Here is a 22,541-nt window from a genome sequence, read left to right as displayed (position 1 = left end):
TGAAGAGGACTTGCTTGTAGGGTCAACCTTCTCCCACGCAGGCACCGAACAACAGCGGCACTTGTCGTCTATAGTCTCTGTGAACTCTGTGATCTTTAACAATCCCCAGCCGGGGTCCCAGGGGTTACTGTGGGAGTCAGGGGGAACACGAGGCAAACGGGGTTCCCTCTGCTCTGGGTCTTTCGCTCCAACACTACAATCTCTCCTGCAGAATCAAAGCTCTGTATACAATTGCATCCCTTCACCAGAATCAGGGGCTCTGCACTAACACCGCGGGTACCGGGGCTTCGAGCGGGGGTCACTGTCTCTGTGAACTCTGTACAGGTCACATTCTCTGCACGGGGCACACTCTCAACACAGGCCACAGTCTTTGTATGGGCCACAGTCTCTGCACGGGGGTCAGGACACACCTTTACTGTCACTGCAGCCTCAGGCTCCACGTAGTCATGAGATGCAGTCTTTCTGTGCAGTCCCCCGGTATTTGCTCTCAGAACGGGAGTGTTATACTGTTGTGACGTCTCGTGGCGAGACGAGATGTAACTCTTGGAATGGACCCTCTGGGTCCTGGCACCCACTCACCTAGGGCGAGCTGGCCTAGTGAGAAACACCCCCTATACAGGGAGTGTCAGGGGCAAGCCCAAGGGAGTGAGCCACCATGACTGCTGAGACCACATGGCCAGCTCACAAAAGACACGACTGAGACAGGTGCGTGCAGAGGGCACGCCAGGTACATGACAAGGGTATGTGCAGAGCACACCAGGTGCATGACAGGGTTCTAGGATGTGCAAAGCATGGTCACAGGGTTCCATAAGGTGCAAGACGTAATCACGAAGACACAGAGGTGATAACGTGCCAATGGGCACGCTAAGGTCCGAGGTTCCTGGTATGGTACATGTTTAGGGAAACACCAGGATCAAGATACTAGGCATGGTGCGTATTTAGGGGACACGCCAGGGTTCAAGGTATTAGGCATGGTGCCTGTATAGGGTCATGCCAGGGTTCAAGGTATTAGGCATGGTGCATGTATAGGGGCCATGCCAGGGTTCAAGGTATTAGGCATGGTGCGTGTTTAGGGAAAACACCAAGGTTCAAGGTACTAGACATGGTCCTGCGTGTGCAGAGGGGCACGCCAGGGGCAGGGTTCAAGACAGAGAGCGGAACGTAGGCAGTAGCACAGAGCCGGGTACAAGAGAAAGAAGCGGAGTGTATGCTAGAGATCAGAGCCGGGTACAGACTAAGGACATAGTACTCAGGACAAGACAGAGAGACGAGGTTCAGGACAGCAAAGATAGCAAAAGCATGTGCTAATGAAGCACGAAAATGCACAGTGCGAGAAACAGCGTGCGTGCAAGGGAGCATGGAAAACACGACTGGGGTACTGGCAGGCAGTACTGGCTGAGGCACAGACAGGCGGGCACAACTGAGGCAGCACGGCTGAGGCACAGACAGGCGGAGACCACTAGAGCACTGGACGGTGAGCACGGCTGAAACACAGACAGGTGGGCACGACTAGAGCGGCACGGCTGAGGCACAGACAGGCGGGCACGGGTACGACCAGGCGCGTGCCCAGGACACGCAGCCACAAGGCAGGGCTAGGCAAAGGTACAGAACTAAGACGCATGCAAGACGGCACGGCAAAGCCTGGTACGAAAGGAGAATGTGCAAGAGCGCACGAAAACAGTACTAGACAGGAAGTGTGCTAGGAGCACAGACAAGGTACAAGGTCAGAAAGCAGAAAAAGCTAGAGAGCGGATCGTAGGCTGAAGCACAGAGCCGGGTACAAGAGAAAGAAGCGGAACGTATGCTAGAGACCAGAGCCGGGTTCAGACAAAGCACATAGAAAGTACTACAAGGCAAAGAATAGCAAAGACAAAACATGGCACAAAAGACAACACAAGACATGGCACATGACAATAGACAGAGTACAAGAACAGAGCATGTGCAGAGAAGACCAACAGGGCAGGGTGCAGGGGCCCTGAATACAGGGAGCGACCGAGCAGGGACCATGCAGCCCTAGCAGGGAAGCAAACACGATAATCAGGCCCCGACCATAGGAAGGGGTAGTCTGATATAGGCCATTAGCACCTGGACTTCCGGGTCAGGACCATGGGAAGGACTTCCGGTTCAGCTCCTCCAGGATCATAGAAAGGACCGCTGAGTCAGGTCCTCCAGGAGCATAGAGAGGATCACTGGATCAGGTTCTGCAGGACCATAGAGAGGATTGCTGGATTCGGTCCTCCAGGACCATAGAGAGGACTGCTGGATTCGGTCCTCCAGGACCATAGAGAGGACTGCTGGATTCGGTCCTCCAGGACCATAGAGAGGATCCATTTCAGACAGCATGGAGAGGAATGCGCACTCGGGCGCCAATCACAGGCGTCCAGCCAGAGGATCCAGCACTGGAGATGCGCGTGCGCACCAGCAACGCCACGCAACCGTAAGGTAAGGCACATGCAACCAGCGTGAGGTACGCGTGCACGCTAGCGATGACGCACAGCCATGAGTTGAAGCACATGTGCGCACAAGCCACAGCGTATAGCGATGAGGTAAAGCACGAGTGTGCACCAGCAACGGCAGGCAGCCATGGGATGAGGTGTGCGTGCACACTGCTCCAGGAGTCATGCAGCATAACAGACATGACAGGCATGACTGTGAGGTGTGCGTGCACACAGCTCCAGGAGTCATGCAGCATAACAGACACGACAAGCATGACTGAGAGATGCGCGTGCACACTGCTCCAGGGGTCATGCAGCATAACAGACACGACAGGCATAACAGAGAGGTGCTCGTGCACACACGAGAGGGACCCCCAGGGCGCCTGCAGGGACTCGGCACTGGGGACAATGTGGCATGACAGGCATGACAGTGGGGATAACGCAGCGCAAGCAGCATGACAGTCATGACGGCCATGACAGGGAGTTCTCTCTCCTCCCTGGTGTGCGGCTGCGTCTTGTCCTGACCGTTGCCCAGGCTGCTCTGAGGTCTGTGCGCACGCTTTTGTGGCATCCCTGAGGGTTCAGTCGCCACAGAGGTACTGCACCTCCTCCTGAGGTGTAGTATCCCACTCCCCAGGTAAGACGGTAACACCTGACCAGACTCCAGCACCTACATCCAGCACAGACACCTTAGAACAGCAGAGCACCCTTTATGGCAGTTTCTTGGGTTCATGAAGGGTGGTGGGTGGAGCTTAGAAACACTAGAGGGGAAAGCTGACAGGAAGTTAGGTCAGACTCCCCTACAGAGGAAGGAGGGAAAGGACGTAGATGCTGTAGCCTCCTGTAAGCTGGAGCTGCTTGCAAGGAAACAGAAAGAAGGAAGGATCAGTTGTTCAGAAGATAGATAGATAGATAGATAGATAAGAATGGAACATGAGGAGGAGGGAGACTGGGGACTAGGGCTAGTGCAGAGCCCTTTCATAAGTTTAATGCACCAAGGCCGGGCGCCGGTATCCGAGGCTGTGTGTGATTCTGATGATCCTACAGCAGAAACCGGAGGAATAGAAAATGTGACCACTTTATTCCCACCTAAGACTCGAAGACGCAGCAGCAACGTGTGTGAGCCGGGACATGATTGTATGGAGTCCCCGAAGTAGGCTACAGCTGCCCGTCATACGAGTGGAGTTGTAAGTAACATCAAGAAGGAGGAACTTGAGTGTAATTCAGAACTACAAGTACTTCAGATTAGCGCTAGAAAGGAGACGTTCAGAAAAGGCACACGAAAGGGAGTGCTGTAAGGGTTAATCCAAGTGCCTGGGAGTTGGCTGAGCCCCTGACCTGAAGGCTGCAGCACCGAAGCGAGCACCTGTCTGTGCCAGAAACGTGAGTAAAAGAATTGGAACTGCACTCAGCTGTGTCTTTGATTTGCCTCTTTCCTACGCCAACCCACTCAGCACTGCTACAACTCGGTGCCTAACACTACACCATCTACCTCGACACCTACCACTACTGCCCTGGGACTACAGCTCTACCTGTGGAGAGCTATTCCATCTTTGCTGCCTTATACCATCTGTCCTAGAGGATCTGCACTGTAGTGTCCGCTTAACACCTTCATTGCCCCGAGTACCACAGGTGGTGTCACGAATCATCTACCTATAAACTTTATTCAGTTTCATTCCACCTCTACTTTACATGAATACCCAGGGCCACAGACCGGGTCACCGCCACCGTCACCGAGTAATCCCACAGCCCTGGGGGTGATCCACTTTTCCCGCTCTCTGCCCAGCTTCCTTCCTGTGCAGCACCACTTCCTCCTCCCCACTTCTACTGACAGGCCCAAGATGCAGTCGGTCCAGGTCCAAGAGTCTTCCCCCTGGCAACCCTACTGCACAGCTATATGGGCATGGAACAGAGGAGGCAACCCCCCCCCGGCTCTTTTTGTGTTTCGCCCCCTTACAGGCACTCAGGACTGGAGCTGCGGCTACATGTATTTTTATGTATTCTATGCAGCCGCAGCTCCGGCCCTGAGTGCCGGCGGCAGTGGCGGGTGTTGATGCGAGAGACTCGAACGAGTTTCTTGCATCACACACGGTAGTGTGATCCCAGCCTTAGGCTCCGGTCCGAGTGCCGGCGTCAGTGCTGGGTATTGAGGGGAGAGACTCACGCGAGTTTCTCGCATTGCAGTTGCAAGTGTGACCCCGGCCTTACGTCTTTAAACACAGATGTGTGAATGAGCCCTAAGGAGTATAACCATTGTAAGGTATCCAAAAAGAATAAAGGGCTTGTTCAGATGGGTGGAAGTCAAAAACCTGACAGTTGTAAGCAGGCCAGGAGCCACCACAGGACTTGCTAACAGCTGATTGCTCCTTTTTCTGTAACCTTACAATTATTTCCATGGCCAAGAAGCCAAACTTAAAATAGTTTAGGTTTAATTAAATTATTACAGTATTGACAATATTAGTCCATGATCACACTACTGCCAGCAAGTGGCTGCAGAAAGGAGCAGGAGATCAGGGTGTGTCCGAGCCCACTCTGAGTGCACCGCCAGTCCTGATATCACGATGGCACTGCTGAGCTCCTCCAGCGTCAGAGTACATGTGTAGGAGCAGGGATGTGAGTTCAGGGAGCGCTCACTGTGAGAAAGCCAGAACTGTCCAGGAAGATCAGGAACAGCACTGGATATGCAGATTGGAGGGTGTAACAGTGCACCGACGCATCCTCATTTGCTATGGATTAAAAGTGGATTTATCTGCAACTAGAACACTAATGTATATTATTGGCATGATTTTATAGGGGATAAGTAGCTGAATTTACATTTTTACATTCTCTTTAAAATGTACATGATGCTATGCAGATTCCGTGGTTAAAGGAGTTGTCCATAACTAGGACAATCCCCTCTCATACGCCACGCTTGGCCCCAATAAAATAAAGAAGCTTATGAGCACCTCCCGTCTTGGCACCGTTCCTGGGGCTGTTGTTATGACATGTGACCCCGGCGCCCAATCAGCGCCGGCGTCACTTTCCGCCTTCGGACAAATCAAACATCAAGAGTAAGTCCGGGCTGCGGCTGCACTCACTTCCTCTTCATGTTCAATTCGACAGGAGGACGGTGATGCCCGCACTGATTGGGTGTCGGGGACATGTGTCACAACAACACGGAAGCCCTGGGGAGAGCGAGTGCCGACACTGCTGGAACGGTGCCAGCACAGGGGGTGAATATAAGCTTTTAACTCGGACAGTACAGGTCCTTATGATACGCTCACCTGAAGGAGCCCTTACAACTTGTCGACAGACCACCTCTGCTAGACAGCAGACCATGCGCAGTGCTTACAGACTCTTCCCTATTGAGCTTGTAAGCACTGCTTTGACACTGACCAGAATCGCTGGAGTGCAAGGTTACCTCCTAGGCCAGGAAAGCTTCAGTTTACAAGTAAGGCCACATTCACACGTTCAAGTATTTGGTCAGTATTTTACCTCAGTATTTGGTCAATATTTTACCTTAGTATTTGGTCAATTTTTTACATCAGTATCTGTAAGCCAAAACCAGGAGAGGAAAATCAGAGGAAAAGTATAATAGAAACCTGTCACCACTTCTGTATTTATCACCCACTCCTGGTTTTGGCTTACAGATGCTGAGGTAAAATACTGACCAAATACTGAGAGTGTGCACGTGGCGTAAGGGTATGTGCACACGTTGCAGAAAATTTCTGCACAAAAACCTGAATCCCTTCCCAGAAACCGCACCTATTTTTCCGCGGCGGTTTTTGCGCGTTTTTGCGCGGTTTTGATGCGTTTTTTACCGCAGCGGTTTCTAAAAGCATGGGAGAAGCCTAAACCGCGGTAAAAAATGCATCAATGCATAGAAATGAATGGGAAGCTTATTTTTAGCGGTTTTATAGCGGTTTTATTGTGAAAACCGCGGTAAAAACCGCTAAAAAAAAGCTGTGTGTGAACACAGCCTAAGGCTGGTTTCACGTTTGCGTTCCTCAGAGCTGCGTAGTTCCTCCGTGAAGCTCCACGCACTGCCGCACCTCCTCCTGCATCTGCATGCAGCCTGCGTACCTATCTTTAAAATTGGGTACGCAGGCTGTGCGGATGTATGCGGATGCGTCCGCATGCGTCGTTTTGATGCTGCGGCGACTTGCATCGAACGCAACATGTTGCATTTTGTTGCGGTCGCATCCACATACATCCGCATGGCCTGCGTACCCAATGCTAAAGATAGGGTACACAGTACGTATGCCGACGTAGGCAGAGCTGAACGGAGGCGGTACGGCAGTGGGTGGGGCTTCCCGGAGGAACTGCGCAGCTCTGACATCCGCAAACCTGAACCTAGCCTTACTTAGGCTGTGTGCACACGGTGCGGTTTCTGCTGCGTTTCTGCAGCTGTTTTGCCCCTGCGGAAATGCAGCAGTTCCGCTGACCAAGTACAGTACAATGAAACCCTATGGGGTTTCAAAAACGCTGTGCTGACGGTGCGTTTTTTTTCCACGCGGTTTTGCTGCGGTTTACAAACCGCAGCATGTCAATTGTTTGTGCGGTTTCCGCAGCGGTTTCATACCTCTACCATAGTAGAGGTGTGAAACTGCAGGGCAAAACCGCAGACCAAACCGCAGGAAAACCGCAGGTCACTTTACCTGCGGTTTTACCTGCGTTTCCGCGCGGAAAAAAACGCAGCGGAATCCGCAACGTGTGCACATAGCCTAAGGCTATGTGCACCAGCTGCGGTTTTTGTGGCGGTTCTGCAGACAGTGTACAGTAGCATGTTATCCTATGGGATTTACATTCTGCTGGGCACACGCTGCAGATTGTTAACTGCGGAAAAGCTGCGGTTTTAAACCCGCAGAAACAATTGACACGTCAATTATTTCTGTGGATTCTGCTGCGGTTTGCCACCTATTCCATTGTCCAGGTGGCAAACCGCAGGTATTTTACCTGCGGTTTTATCTGCAGGTTTTGCAGATAAAAACCCGCAGGTGAATCTGCAGTGTGTGCACTTTGGTGACCGGATCTCATATGGGGGGGAAAAAATGTCAGAATCTTGTTCGTCTGGACCCCACAAAACAATTACCCTTTCCAGATATTGAGAGAGCCAAAATTTGAGCTGGATCAAACGACGTTAACCCGTGCCGCTCATTGCTCAAAGTTTGAAAAAATCCAAATTGAGGTATTTTAAGATTTAGGTATTTTGCATAGTCCGTTCATCTGTGCTACTGAGCAATTTATTAGCCATTAACAACTTTTCATTGTCTGTAATGGTGGGATCAAAAAACGATAATCCCACCAACTCTGCATTCAAATACCACAAATGGATCGAAAATTTGGTCAGGGCTATTTCTGCAATGTTGTTGTCACATTCTTTATAGTCTAACAGACTATGCAAAATACCTAAATCTTAAAATACCTCAATTTGGATTTTTCAAACTTTGAGCGACGAGCGGCACGGGTTAACGTCGTTTGATCGAGCTCAAATTTTGGCTATCTCAATATCTGGAAAGGGGAATCGTTTTGTGGGGTCCAGACGGACAAAATTCCGACATCGATTTTTTTGCGGTCACCCTAGTGTGCACATAGCCTAAGACTGCAGCGGTGTTTGGCTTCCTAGGCAATGAGATGAAATTTTCATAAGTTGTAAATTTAAAAAGTGTTTGTTCCTACAACATTCAAGTATGAAGATGCGATTAACCCTTTAATTCAAGTCTTTTCCCGTAAGGACATGACATGACCCCAATAACAAGAGTAGCTCTGCAGTATAGCAGTCAGACACCCCTTTATCACCTGGGGATCCTCCCCACTCTTGTCATGTGGGCCTGTCACACACTGCTGCTGAGCTCAGTGGCTACGTGTAGGTATGTGCACATGTGGAGCAGACTGCTAAGAGCAGGACACTGTTACATCAGCTGGGGGGGGGCGGAGGAAGCTCTGGGGGGCAGCCTGTGGAAGGAGGTGACTGGCCGGCTCCTCCACATGTGTGTCAGGGGGTGGGCACGGTGCGGCGCACAGGGGCTCGGCATCCTGCAGCCAATGGTCGCAGTCCCGGCTCTTCGAGGAAGTTGTGGCGGTGGGGGAGGGGCAGGCGGTGACACGATGCCATGGGGTGTGTGCACTCGGGCTGCGGTACAGGATGTAACACACGTAGCGACAAACAAGACCTTTAGTCCAATTTCACCACCCCAAACCGGTCCCCGGGTTGTCCTGCCCCCTGCTGGTGTCCCTACCCCCAGTCCCTCCCTGGCCGGTGTATCCCCGCACCTCCCCCCGCTCCGCATCCTGCAGGAGCTCACTGTCCGCCTGCTGACTGTCTCCCGCTGCCATGCCCTCCTTCTCTGTGCGTGTGGTGGGGTAAGTGTCCGGGGCAGGGGATCTGGAGAGAAGGGGGAAGCTGACATGCCATTCATTTACTTTGTACCCAGTGATGCCCTGTGCTGGCACCAGGACTCAGTGTGAAGGTCAGACAGCCCTGCATGGACAGATGTGTGACAGTCATGCTGGTGGTCCTGATGGCAGGTCCAGGCATATAGGATCAGGACAGGTACAGGGGTGTATCATGGGTCAGGGGTGTAGTGTATGTCAGAAGTACATGATGAGGAGAGGCTGGTTATGTATGATCACAAGCTCACTAACAAATGCTCAGTACCTGGTAAGGATTGCCAAGTGATATGTGATCAGTATATGGCCCAGCACATGTGATGGCTATATGATCCGGACGGGTCCAATACTGTGTGATGGGTATATGGTCTGGACAGGTCAAGTACTATGTGATGGGTGGCACGGTGGCTCAGTGGTTAGCGCTGGGGTCCTGGGTTCGAATCCCACCGAGGACAACATCTGCAAGGAGTTTGTATGTGTTTGCGTGGGTTTCCTCCCACATTCCAAAGACATACTGATAGGGAATTTACATTGTGAGCCCCATCGGGGACAGATGGCAGGTCCATTGGATTCGCGGTGGTTACTGCGTCCACTTGTTATATAGAACCACGTGGGACGGCCGCAGGTGCCTCCTTGCAGTATTGGTTTCTCCCTTAAAGCCCAGTCACTAAGAGCTCACAGTACAACTTATTGTACATTGATGAAGGTCCTAGACCGAAACGTCTGTATGTATGTACTGCAATTCATTAAAACCACCTTTCTGCATCAGAATCTTTTTGGTGTGTGCCAAGTCTATATAAATTGAAGTTCACGGATTGGGATCCTACTTGTGCACCACCTCCGGTTACCAGGGTTGTGCCAACGGTTTTGTTCTAGTTCCAGTACTATGTGATGGGTATATGGTCCGGACAGTTCCAGTACTATGTGATGGGTATATGATCGGTCCGGACAGCCCAGTACTATGTGCTGGGGGTATGATTCGGACAGGTCCAGTACTATGTGATGGGTATCAAATATGATGTAAAATATATTGGCCAAGAGATCTACAGTCATGGCCAAAAGTTTAGAGAATGACACAAATATTAATTTTCACAAAGTCTACTGCTTCATTTTTTCTAATGGCAATTTGCATATACTCCAGAATGTTATAAAGAGTGATCAGCTTAACAGCAATTACTTGCAAAGTCAATATTTGCCTAGAAAATGAACTTTATCCCCCAAAACACATTTCAACATCATTGCAGCCCTGCCTTAAAAGGACCAGCTAACATCGTTTCAGTGATTGCTCCATTAACACAGGTGTGGGTGTTGATGAGGACAGGGCTGGAGATCAATCTGTCATGATTAAGTAAGAATGACACCACTGGACACTTTAAAAGGAGGCTGGTGCTTGGCATCATTGTTTCTCTTCTGTTAACCATGGTTATCTCGAAAGAAACACGTGCAGTAATCATTGCACTGCACAAAAATGGCCTAACAGGGAAGAGTATCGCAGCTAGAAAGATTGCACCTCAGTCAACAATCTATTGCATCATCAAGAACTTCAAGGAGAGAGGTTCCCTTGTTGCCAAAAAGGCTCCAGGGCGCCCAAGAAAAACCAGCAAGCGCCAGGACCGTCTCTTAAAAGTGTTTCAGCTGCGGGATCGGGCTACCAGCAGTGCAGAGCTTGCTCAGGAATGGCAGCAGGCAGGTGTGAGTGCATCTGCACGCACTGTGAGGCGGAGACTCTTGGAGCAAGGCCTGGTCTCAAGGAGGGCAGCAAAGAAGCCACTTCTCTCCAGAAAAAACATCATGGACAGACTGATATTCTGCAAGAGGTACAGGGAGTGGACTGCTGAGGACTGGGGTAAAGTCATTTTCTCTGATGAATCCCCTTTTCGATTGTTTGGGACACCTGGAAAACGGCTTATTCGGAGAAGACCAGGTGAGCGCTGCCACCAGTCTTGTCTCATGCCAACTGTCAAGCATCCTGAAACCATTCATGTGTGGGGTTGCTTCTCAGCCAAGGGAATGGGCTCTCTCTCAGTCTTGCCTAAAAACACAGTCATGAATAAAGAATGGTACCAGAATGTCCTCCAAGAGCAACTTCTCCCAACCGTCCAAGAGCAGTTTGGTGATCAACAATGCCATTTTCAACATAATGGAGCACCTTACCATAAAGCAAAGATGATAACTAAATGGCTCAGGGAACAAAACATAGAGATTTTGGGACCATGGCCTGGAAACTCCTCAGATCTTAATCCCATTGAGAACTTGTGGTCAATAATCAAGAGACGGGTGGACAAACAAAAACCTTCAAATTCAGACAAAATAAAAGCATTGATTTTGCAAGAATGGACTGCTATCAGTCAGGATTTGATCCAGAAGTTGATTGAGAGCATGCCAGGGAGAATTGCTGAAGTCCTGAAGAAGAAGGGTCAGCACTGCAAATATTGACTTGCTGCATTAACTCATTCTAACTGTCAATATAACCTTTTGCTACTCATAATATGATTGCAATTATATTTCTGTATGTGATAAAAACATCTGACAAACACACATAAAAACCAGAGGCCAGCAGATCATGTGAAAATATATTTGTGTCATTCTCTAAACTTTTGGCCATGACTGTAGATGTAGTTTGATTGTTTGGTCGTCGAGAGTGTTAGTCCTTTAGCGTTACCTAGGGTGCACCACGTGGAGGCGGACTAACATTGCACCCCATCACATTTGATCCTTTGTTGATTATCAAATATGATGTAAAATGTGATGGGTATATGGTCCGGTACTATGTCATTGGTATATGGTCCAGACAGGTCCAGTACTATGTAGTGGGTATGTGGTCAGGACAGGTCCAGTACTATGTGATGGGTATATGGAGAGTACAGGATCAGTAGTAAATGATCAGGTGAGGTTCAGCGCTATATGATCAGTGATATATGATTAGTGTGTGATCAGGATGTGTTTAGTATTATTGGGTCACATGAACATTATTCGGCAAGGTATGATATGATAAAAGTACATTTTCAGGACAAGTTCTGTACAACTGGGGTTGCTATAAGATATGGTTGGGAGATCAGAAAGTCTACCAGCACATCTCTGGTTTTATGTATAATATTGCATCACCTCCCCATGGTACATCTGCACAGGAGACCGAGCCAGCAGTGGAGAAAGCCTTAACAAAGAAACTTGTAGCCTGTGTGATGTCATAAGATCCTTCATGTAACAATAATAGGTTGTTATATTGGAAAGAATGTACGGGCAGCCATCCAGGTTCACAAGTCAGTTCATCCAAAGTAGAAAGAGTTAGGAATATTTCTGCAAACCTGCATTCGCCATACATAATGAACGGTATAGGCAGATATTTGGACTGGCACAGTCATTACTTATAAAACGTGGTTATACATGGTTCCCATAGCAATTTTTGTTTTGCCCATTCTGCATATTCAGCGCGCTGATCTGGGTGATCCTCGTTGAGATGCTGCAGCAGCTGGATTTTGTAAGGGTGCCATTTGTGAGTAGCTAATATCCGCCGAAGGGATGTTCGACTGATGCCAGATCGGTGCGCTGAATTTAAATAATGGGCAAAGCAAAAATTGGAACAGGACCCTCAGTTTACACAGAACATTATGTTCAGTGATGAGGCAAACGTTTTTGGGTGGGCCATTTATATGGATACACCTAAATAAAATGGGAATGGTGACAGTTTTCTTGCGTAGGGTGTCTTGCATTGAAATCTGCTGCACTGACATGGGTACTGCGTTCACGAGACATCAACACAATTTCTATCCGCTCCTCACGTGTTAACCTCTGCAACATGTCAATGGCTGTAAACAAAGAGAAACGTGTAAATAACTCATGACAGAATAACGTTACGTTACAACCAAGCACACCATTGTTTTTCTTGTGAAATTCTCAATAAGTTTGATGTGTCACATGAACCTCTTCCCTTTGGAAAAAAAATAAAGTTGGATCCAAAATGGCCGCCACGGTCACCACCCATCTTAAAATGTTTTCCCCCTCCCATATACTAATGTGCCACAAACAGGAAGTTGATATCACCAACCATTCCCATTTTATTTAGGTGTATCCATATACATGGCCCACCCTGTACATACACGTGCAGTCCATGTTATAAATGGATTAGCTGAAGAGCCTGGCGCTGCCCTGGCATAGTAACTAACTACGATTAGTTATAACAAATTATAATGATTATATATATATATAGATGAGTGTATAGCCCCGCCCTCTCCGCATAGCCACATTCACTATAATATCCCACATCATCCCGTCAGCCAGAGCTACCAGACTACTACCCCTAATATCCCACATCATCCCGTCAAAGCTACCGGACTACTACCCCTAATATCCCACATCGTCCAGTCAGCCAGAGCCCCCGGACTACTACCCGTAATATCCCACATCATCCTGTCAGCCAGAGCCACCGGACTACTACCCCTAATATCCCACATCATCCCGTCAGAGCCACCGGCCTACTACCCCTAATATCCCACATCATCCCGTCAGAGCCACCGGCCTACTACCCCTAATATCCCACATCATCCCGTCAGCCTGGGGTCAGAGCCAGAGCGCTGAGTGGAACGGTCCTAACTTCCATACTGGGGATCCCTTCAAGAGAAGCCTGGCATCAGAACCAGAGCGCTGAGTGGAATTGCCCTAACTTCCATACCAATGATTCCTTTAAGAGAGACTGGGGTCAGAATCAGGGGTCAGAATCAGACGCTGAGGGATTTACCCTAACTTCGGTACCGGGGATCCCTTTAAGAGGGGCCTGGGATCAGAACCAGAGCGCTTAGTGGAATTGCCCTAACTTCCATACAAATGAGCCCTTTAAGAGACCCTGGGGTCAGAACCACAGCGCTGAGGGATTTGCCCTAACTTCTGTACAGGAGATCCCTTTAAGAGAGCCTGGGGTCAGTACCAGAGCATTTGAAGGCAATTGCCCTGACTTCCATACCGAGGATCCCTTTAAGAGAGGACTGGGGTCAGAACCAGAGCGCTGAGTGGATTTGCCCTGACTTCCATACCAATGATCCCTTTTATAGAAGCCTGGGGTGAGAATCAGAGCGCTGAGGGATTTACCCTAACTTCCATACCAGAGATCCCTTTAAGAAAGCCTGGGATCAGAACCAGAGCGCTGATTGGATTTGCCCTGACTTGCATACCAATGATCTTTTTAATAGAACCCTGGGGTCAGAATCAGAGCGCTGAGGGATTTTTCCTTACTTCCTTACAGGAGATCCCTTTAAGAGAGCCTGGGGTCAGTACCAGAGCATTTGAAGGCAATTGCTCGGACTTCCATACCGAGGATCCCTTTAAGAGAGGCATGTGATCAGAACCAAAGCACTGGATGGATTTGCCCTGCCTTCCATACTGGAGATCCCTTTAAGAAAGGCCTGGGATGAGTACCAAAACACTGAGTGGATTTGCCCTAACTTGCATACCAATGATGCACGGGAGGGATTCATTTCTGTCATGTGCTCTGTGCTCCTGTCTGGGAGGCAGACAATTTCTGGGAGCTTATGTTCCCGGGGATGCTAGATTTCTCCCACCATGTCAGTGTCTGCTGAGGTGTTGTCAAGTGGGAAAACTTGCTCATAGCAACCAATCACAGCTCAGCTTCTTTTGAACAGCTCTGGTGAAATGAAAGATGCTTCGTGATTGGTTGGTGATACACACATACATACATTCAGTTTTATATATAGAGATAACACGGGGACTAATAACACAGCGATGCAGATGAGTTATTTTCACATAGACTCATTGTCCATGTGAGAAGAAATTACAGCATGCACTAGTCTCTAATGTATATCAGGAGAGACTAGTCTATTCAAGTCTATAGGTGTGCAGAAAAAAATGAAGCCCACACAGATTATCCATCTTGCATCCAATTTTTTTTTCCAGATATATTGCAATCATTAACATAGTAAACGGTATTTGCTATTGTAAGTATCATTAACTGTTGATGTATAAAAGCATATATAAGAGACAGACGCACATGGATGACACACAGATGGAATATTGATGAAAATCGGCCTTTTTTTTTCTGGGATGGAAAACGTATGATGAGAGCACCAACGAGATTGGGGCGCGTCCTTCGAGGACAGGAAACCTTCAAGATAAAAAGGGTGGGGCCTCTCTCCGCATCAGTGGATTCCTGTCCTTGACAGGGGGAGCCTTCTTGGCGGCGGCAGGACAAAGAAGAAGTGGATGCATTTCCAGACCAGGGCCGTCCGGTGTTCCAGCAGGGCACAGTCTCTGCTGCTGTGGCGCCTGGAGGCTGGAAGCGCCGATGGGGTCTCGTCTGTCAGACAGAGCGAGGGCTGTGGCGCCATCACAGTATGGGGTCTGGTGCAGCCCAGGATGCGCAGATCACGGGGCGCAAACCGGAAATCACGCCCCTATGACACGTGCCGGGACCGTACATCAGAACTAAGCTTCCGATGGACTGTACCAGAAACTTCAGGCGTGCGCCGGTTGGCAGATCCCAGGTTGCGGTATACTTAAAGGGAATCTGTCACCCCTTTTTTGAGATATCATATGATATCATTCAATTGTGTGTCACATAAGGATTCTCTTAGTACTTTTGCTTCCCCCTGACCCCGCACCTTTCATGCATAAATAATTTTTTTATATCGGTTCAGATGTATGTAAACTGCCGCTGTCCGGTCCACTGGGCGGGGCTTATTCAACTGCGCCCCCTCCCTGTCTTGCTCTACGCATTTCTTCTTGTATAGAGCAAGACATAGTGGGGGGGAGCAGTTGAATAAGCCCCGCCCAGCGGACCGGACCGTGGCAGTTTACATACATCTGAACCGATATAAAAAAAGGTATTTATGCATGAAAGGTGCGGGGTCAGGGGGAAGCAAAAGTACTAAGAGAATCCGTATGTGACACACAATTGAATGATATCATATGATATCTCAAAAAAGGGGACAGATTCCCTTTAAGGAGGATCGCTGGTTAGGCAGGGGCGCTTGTGTCCGCTATGGAATCATAACAGCCCCCTATACAGCAGCAGCATACCATGCAGCAGCAGCACCAGGAGGAGTCTTAGCCACAGCATCTCCCATCTCGGCAAAAGCATCCCCAGGGAAATCTGCAGCCATGTCCAGAAAGAAGTGGTCGCTCCAGTTTAGCCTCTGAACCCGGCCTTAAAGGGAATCTGTCAGCAGGATTTAAGCTTCCAAACTATTTATATGTGCATGTAGCTGTTTCAAAGACAAGTCCAGCAATACCACTAACATGGCTAGACTGCTCCTCTTTTACTGAGAGAGCAGCATTTGAATTGATATCCAAATGAGGCTAAAGATCTGAAGCCTCTGTCACTCCAGCTCTATTCCCTGCCCAATGCTTCAGATCTACAGCCTCATTTGCAAATCAATTCAAACGCTGATTTCTCAGTAACAGAGGAGCAGACTGGCCATGGAAAGTTATTGCTGAATTAGTCTTTGAAATAGCTACATGCCCATATAAATAGCTGAAATCCTGCTGACAGATTTAGTTTAACTGGACTGTACTGCAGCAATGTAACATTTAAATGTACTTCACTTTGTTTGCAGGGAGATCATTTATAATATGCAGCTGTCAGACTAGTGGCCGAAATAGGCATGTGCACCAATGTTTTAAAGTGATTTTATATAGAAGCAGCTGATCTTACACCAAATTTTTCTGTGGATTTTACCAAACCTCTATCCCTCACATTGAAAAAGGTGAAATCTGCAGTAAAAATCCGAATAAAAGATTTAAATTCTGCTCAGTTCAAAATCTGAACCGCAGGTCAATTTCTGTGCATGAAAAAAATTGCAGCATGTGGCTGAGATTTGTGTAAAAGTCTGTAACATTTCTAACCCATGTGGACATTGAATATTTGCAGCAGATTTTTCTGCACCAAAAATAAGAGCTTTGACAGAAAAAACACTGCGTAACGCTGTGGTAGTCCGTCTTCATAGATTGTGTACATCTGGCAGAACCTGGTAAAATCTGATCAATGGTGCAGAACCCCACCAATCTGATATTCATGACACCGATGTGATATTCATGACTTTTAACTCTGATGTATATTCCTTTTGGACGTGATGGCTACCCAAGGCTTCATTCACTTAAAGGGGATGTGTCAGAAGGATCAATCCTCCTAAGCCGTCTATATGGGCATGTAGATCATAGGAATCTGAATAAAATGATACCTTGATAGCTGATCCGATGTCTTATTCCAGAGAAATCCCCTTTTTTTTTTTTAGAATATATGAGTATGTAATACTGTATGTAGATGGGAAGAGCAGATTCATGTCAGTCATTACATGTCTCATCGGATCGCAGATATCAAGGTATCATTTTATTCATCTTTCTATGACCTATATGTCCATATACAGTAGACAGCTTAGGAGGGTTGATTCTACTGACAGATGGATGTATTATATTTCTAATATAAATAATGTGTGTGTGTGTGTGTGTGTATGGAGAGTGTAGAATAAGTAAAGTAGACATCATCGTGCTTTTGCCTTGTATGTCAGGACCTCAATTAATTTCAGGATATGCCAAGATAGCCCCTACTTCCTTGATCAGTATACTGATTTATTAGCAGTATATTTGAAGACATTGATAAATGAAGTTATGGTCGGTAAATGCTGAGTACATGTTTATTCTGTGTTTCTGCATATCTTGTCAGTGAACTTAGCACTTTGTACGTGCTGTTTATCGAACACTAGGGTTAAAGGTTGCAGAGGTGGAGGAACATAATTGCAGGAGTTGAGCAAAACAAGATGCATAGAGCCTCTGACTTAGATGACTCAGTCATTTATTTTTTCCCAAGGACTCTATAACCAATGTTTTAACATTTACACAGCTTTCAGTGCAATAGCGCCTCCCAGTGGTAAAATTACTGTAAAAAATGATACAGCACCCTTCTAGTAGAAAAATGCTTCATGACTATTAAGATTAAGAATGCCCATTTACAAAAACTGCATATGTGATTGACTAGTCTAAATGGAGGCGGACACTCTGTACATTAAGAAGATATTAAACTTTGTATATACTTATTTCAAAGGTGGAGAGGGTTTTAAGAAATGTCAAACTTCTTCTTTGCACAGGCCGTGCTCCCGGGCTGTACGAGCATGGGTGCAGTCACAGCAGGTAAGCAGTCGAAACGCCCATGCCCTGCGGGTCCTGAGTGGTCAGATAGAGCGACTTCCTCCTGCTGTCCGAGAATTTGTGATAAGAGGAGCTGAACTGTGTGACCCCCAAAACATCCATATATGTGATGGCACCGCCTCCGAGAATGACACCATCCTTACTGTATTACAACAAGAGGGTATGATTAAGAAGCTGCACAAGTATCCCAACTGGTGAGTTTGGATTTTAGTTTCTGTTCTCCATCATTTCCCTTCTGTAACCCTACCAGTCCAGTGTTTAGCATTAATATATCAATCTGCCCGCATGCTTATTATAGTCTAATGCTTATTGACCCAGTTTGTGTGCCTTTGCCATCTCTTCGTTTTTCTCATCATTTCTTGTTCTTGTCTCTCCAGCTGGTTGGCAAGAACTGACCCAAAAGATGTCGCTCGAGTGGAGAGTAAGACAGTCATAGTAACTAATAACAAGCGGGACACTGTTCCGATTCCTGCAGAAGGAGCAGTGGGGCAACTCGGAAACTGGATGTCCCCCGGAGATTTTGAGAGAGCCAAGAACGATCGGTTTCCTGGTTGCATGAAAGGTTTGTGCAATGCTGTGAGCTTATTTTATTGGAAAAAGAAAAGATCCAACCAGCTCACCTGTTGCAGGTTGTGGTGCGTGGGAGCACAGGAACACGTTGTCCAGCGTGTGTTCAATCAAGAGAAAAAAAAGGGAGAAATTCCCAGCTTCCAAAAGATCCATAATTTATTGTGTAAAAACAAAGTTGACAGAGTTCACATGAATGTCAGAGCGACGCGTTTCGAACACTAGACCTGTGTTCTTTTTAAAAAAACTTTTTGAAAAATAACACCAGTCTAGTGTTTGAAACGGGTCGCTCTGACATTCATGTGAACTCTATCAACTTTGTTTTTACACAATAAATTATGGATCTTTTGGAAGCTGGGAATTTCTCCCTTTTTTTTTTTTTTTTTAGCTTATTTTATTCCTGATGTGCGTTTACTTGCCAAGTCTGTAATGTCCATCCCATGCTACCAGGCTTATCCCACCTCACAGAATGCACGTAGTTTGTGTGAAAATAACTACTTGATTAGTTGTGTTAATTGGTCATGGTTTGACTTCCTTCCCTTTCCCTAGGTCGTACGATGTATGTGTTACCATTCAGTATGGGCCCAGTTGGCTCCCCTCTGTCTAAATATGGGGTTCAGCTCACGGACTCCCCATATGTAGTTGCCAGCATGCGCATCATGACACGTATGGGTGCACCAGTCTTGGATGCATTGGGAGATGGTGACTTTGTAAAATGTTTACACTCTGTGGGGCAACCACTGCCCCTGAAAGGTAAGAATATTCCCACAGTCTTATGGGGTTTTACAGTATACAGATGCAATTACTAAACAGGTGCCTTTATGTCTTCTTTACAGCCCCTCTGGTGAATTCATGGCCCTGCAACCCTGAAAAAACACTTATTGCTCACGTTCCTGATAACCGTGAGATCATCTCTTTTGGTAGTGGATATGGAGGAAATTCTCTCTTGGGAAAAAAATGCTTCGCTCTGCGCATAGCCTCCCGAATTGCCAAGGATGAGGGATGGTTGGCTGAGCATATGCTGGTGAGAGAGGAGCTTTTAGCCCCTTGTACACTCTCTCCTGCACTAGATCCTCTGTCTTCTGTTTCCTGAGCCATCTTTTCTGTGCTGTTTGTACATTGGGGTTTCTTTCCCATATTAGATTTTGGGGATCACAAATCCTGCTGGTCGTAAGAGATATATCGCTGCAGCTTTCCCAAGTGCTTGCGGGAAAACAAATCTCGCAATGATGCGGCCAGCGTTGCCTGGCTGGAAAGTACAATGTGTGGGGGATGATATTGCCTGGATGAAATTTGATAGTGAAGGTTTGTAACCTATTATTTATTTATGTTACACGCTTATATAGAGTCATTAATTCCACAGTGCTTTACAGACGTTATCATTACTGTCCTCATTGGAGCTTATAAACTAAACTTTGTATCAATATGTCTTTGGAGTGTGAAATATGGAGAAAACATACAAACTCCCGGGGATTTAAACCCAGGACCCCAGCGCTGCAAGGTGCCACCATGCTGCCCGATTAATGATGTGAAGGCAGTAAATAACCACAGTAGTACAAAATTTTCCCCTGATTGACATCATCATGTACCAAAGATTGTGTTGTTAAACTTTCCCCTAATATAGCTAAACCTTTACTTTTCTTAATAGGGCGCCTTCGGGCTATCAACCCAGAGAATGGCTTTTTTGGTGTGGCTCCTGGAACTTCTGTAAAAACAAATCCCAATGCCTTGCATACAGTGGAGAAGAATACTATCTTCACTAATGTGGCAGAGACAAGTGATGGAGGTGTATACTGGGAAGGATTAGACCAAGATCTTCCACCTGGTGTGACAGTCACATCCTGGCTAGGAAAACCTTGGAAGAAAGGTGAGGCAAAACAGTCTTCTATACAAGTATTGTTTCTTGACACTTCCAGCTAATGTAAAGCATGTTTCTTTTTTACAGGAGATAAAGATCCCAGCGCACACCCTAACTCTCGTTTCTGCGCCCCTGCTGCTCAGTGCCCTATTATGGATGAAGCTTGGGAGTCACCAGAGGGTGTTCCTATAGACGCTATTATCTTTGGTGGGAGAAGGCCTGAGGGTAAAGCATTTTCTGAATTTACTTGACTTCTTGTCTCCATCAGTAGGAGAATATTGGAGTTAAGCATTGAAATGTGCATTATAGTAGAATTTCATCTATGTCTGGTGTCATTTTAACTTCAATCAGAATTGTCTATGCCCACATTGGCCACATATTTACAGTAGGATATCTTCATTTTGGGGAGCTTAAGTAAGAGGTGACAAAACAGCACATGTGGCATGCAGAAAACACTGCTTTTTCACAGATGCATTTATATTAGAGGTTATTGAAGGTAATAAGTAATTGTATAAAGAAATAAAATAAAAAAATATTTTTTTTTCAAGGTGTACCTCTGGTCTATGAGAGCTTTGACTGGAGCCATGGAGTGTTTGTTGGAGCAGCCATGAGGTCTGAGGCTACTGCAGCTGCAGAACACAAAGGTAAGTGTGAAAGCCTAACATCTCACCATAACAACATTGTCTTTGTTCATTTCTTCTACTACTATTTTTTATTCTTGATTTCTATTCTTTGTAATTCATCAATTTGTTCACGTTCTGGTTTCTAATTTTGTTGCATTATCATTCTGTTTATTATATTTCACTCACGTATCTTTTATGTAGGCAAAGTTATCATGCACGATCCTTTTGCAATGAGACCTTTCTTCGGATATAATTTCGGCCATTACCTTTCTCACTGGCTGAGTCTGCAAAAAAGACCAGGACTACGTCTTCCCAAAATCTTCCATGTCAATTGGTTCCGAAAAGATGACAAAGGACAGTTCTTATGGCCAGGCTTTGGGGACAATTCCAGGGTACTAGACTGGATCTTCCGTAGGGTAGAAGGAGAAGAGAGTGCTCGACAAACACCCATTGGATATCTTCCTGCTGAGGGGGCATTGAATCTAGAAGGGCTAGGTGCCGTTGATACAAACCAGCTGTTTTCCCTCCCCAAAGGATTCTGGGAAAAAGAAGTGCAAGAAGTTGGGAAATACCTGAAGGAGCAAGTACCTGATGACTTACCTCCACAAATTATGCAAGAGCTCAGTGGTCTGGACACCAGGGTGAAACGAATGTGAAGCAATGTAACAGAATGAAAAAGCCATAAAAATGGTGAGGAACATGTCTTAAAGTTTGTGGAGATGAAGTGCCTTATTTCATTCTTCTATCACTTCAGGGAAAATAAAACCATGGTCTACTTATAACAAGCTATCAGTTTGGGCAAATACTAAGTCAAGTGAATCAGCCTACGTAGCAAACAAAAGCACAGTTGTACAGTATAACAGTTCAATAAATCTCAATCTGACCAGTTCTATGGATGTGACCTCAGGAATTCCTCGGGTATTTTTTTCAGCCTGTCCATCTTTGTTTTTTTTAATGGAAGTAAAAATGTTTTTCTTATTTGTGGTCTTCTTCATTTAACCACCTTCATCACCCATAAAGCACCACTCCGGTTTTATTTTTCTATTTCACCGAAAGAGTGGTATTACTAATGCATGTTCCCTGCCCGTAATAAAATACTTAACATCAACTGTATTCATCTTTTATCAATGCTTCGGTCATTTTCAGTTGGTTGTGACCAGCCAGATCGCTAAAGTGTTAGTCAAAGGTCACTTCTCAATGTAAGTCTATGAGATCCAGTACGAGGCTATTATAGACTTGCATTGGGAACTTGTGACTGTTACCGCTGACTTACGGCCAGTCGGGCTTTTTGTCACAAGATGGCGGAACGGTACTGGAGTAGTGGCGGGAAGAGCAGAAGACAGTGACTGGTAGATATATAACTAAGGGCAGGGAACATGCATTGGTAATACCATTCCGGGGGTATAAATGTTGCATTGATATTTTAAAGGTTACTTATCATCCAAATTCACCCCTAGTTTGTATTTTAATATATTACACATAAAAACTTCATCCAAATATAATTAAATTGTTAGATAAAGTAATTTACACACCATGGGA

General features: G+C 46.6%; 1 protein-coding gene across 3 annotated transcripts; it reads left to right on the top strand.

Annotated features, from left to right (window-relative positions):
• The first annotated feature begins 2,253 nt into the window (after positions 1-2,253).
• On the top strand, positions 2,254-21,980 carry PCK2 (phosphoenolpyruvate carboxykinase 2, mitochondrial). Of its 3 annotated transcripts, none has more exons than XM_073575380.1 (10): positions 2,254-2,442; positions 17,894-18,148; positions 18,332-18,516; positions 19,071-19,274; positions 19,358-19,545; positions 19,664-19,826; positions 20,170-20,388; positions 20,467-20,604; positions 20,928-21,023; positions 21,204-21,980. In XM_073575380.1, the coding sequence occupies exons 1-10, from the start codon at positions 2,342-2,344 to the stop codon at positions 21,656-21,658; spliced, it is 2,004 nt and encodes a 667-aa protein (XP_073431481.1). In that variant the 5' UTR covers positions 2,254-2,341; the 3' UTR covers positions 21,659-21,980. The 3 variants fall into 3 exon arrangements, with proteins under 3 accessions (XP_073431481.1, XP_073431480.1, XP_073431482.1); XM_073575379.1 differs by lacking the exon at positions 2,254-2,442 and adding an exon at positions 8,265-8,284; XM_073575381.1 differs by lacking the exon at positions 2,254-2,442 and adding an exon at positions 8,464-8,777.
• Positions 21,981-22,541: the final 561 nt, after the last annotated feature.

The sequence above is a fragment of the Dendrobates tinctorius genome, unplaced genomic scaffold, assembly GCF_039654945.1.
Source record: "Dendrobates tinctorius isolate UK_male_01 unplaced genomic scaffold, ASM3965494v1 ptg000044l, whole genome shotgun sequence".
Classification (NCBI taxonomy): domain Eukaryota; kingdom Metazoa; phylum Chordata; class Amphibia; order Anura; family Dendrobatidae; genus Dendrobates; species Dendrobates tinctorius.
This window is presented reverse-complemented; position numbering and strand designations above follow the sequence as displayed.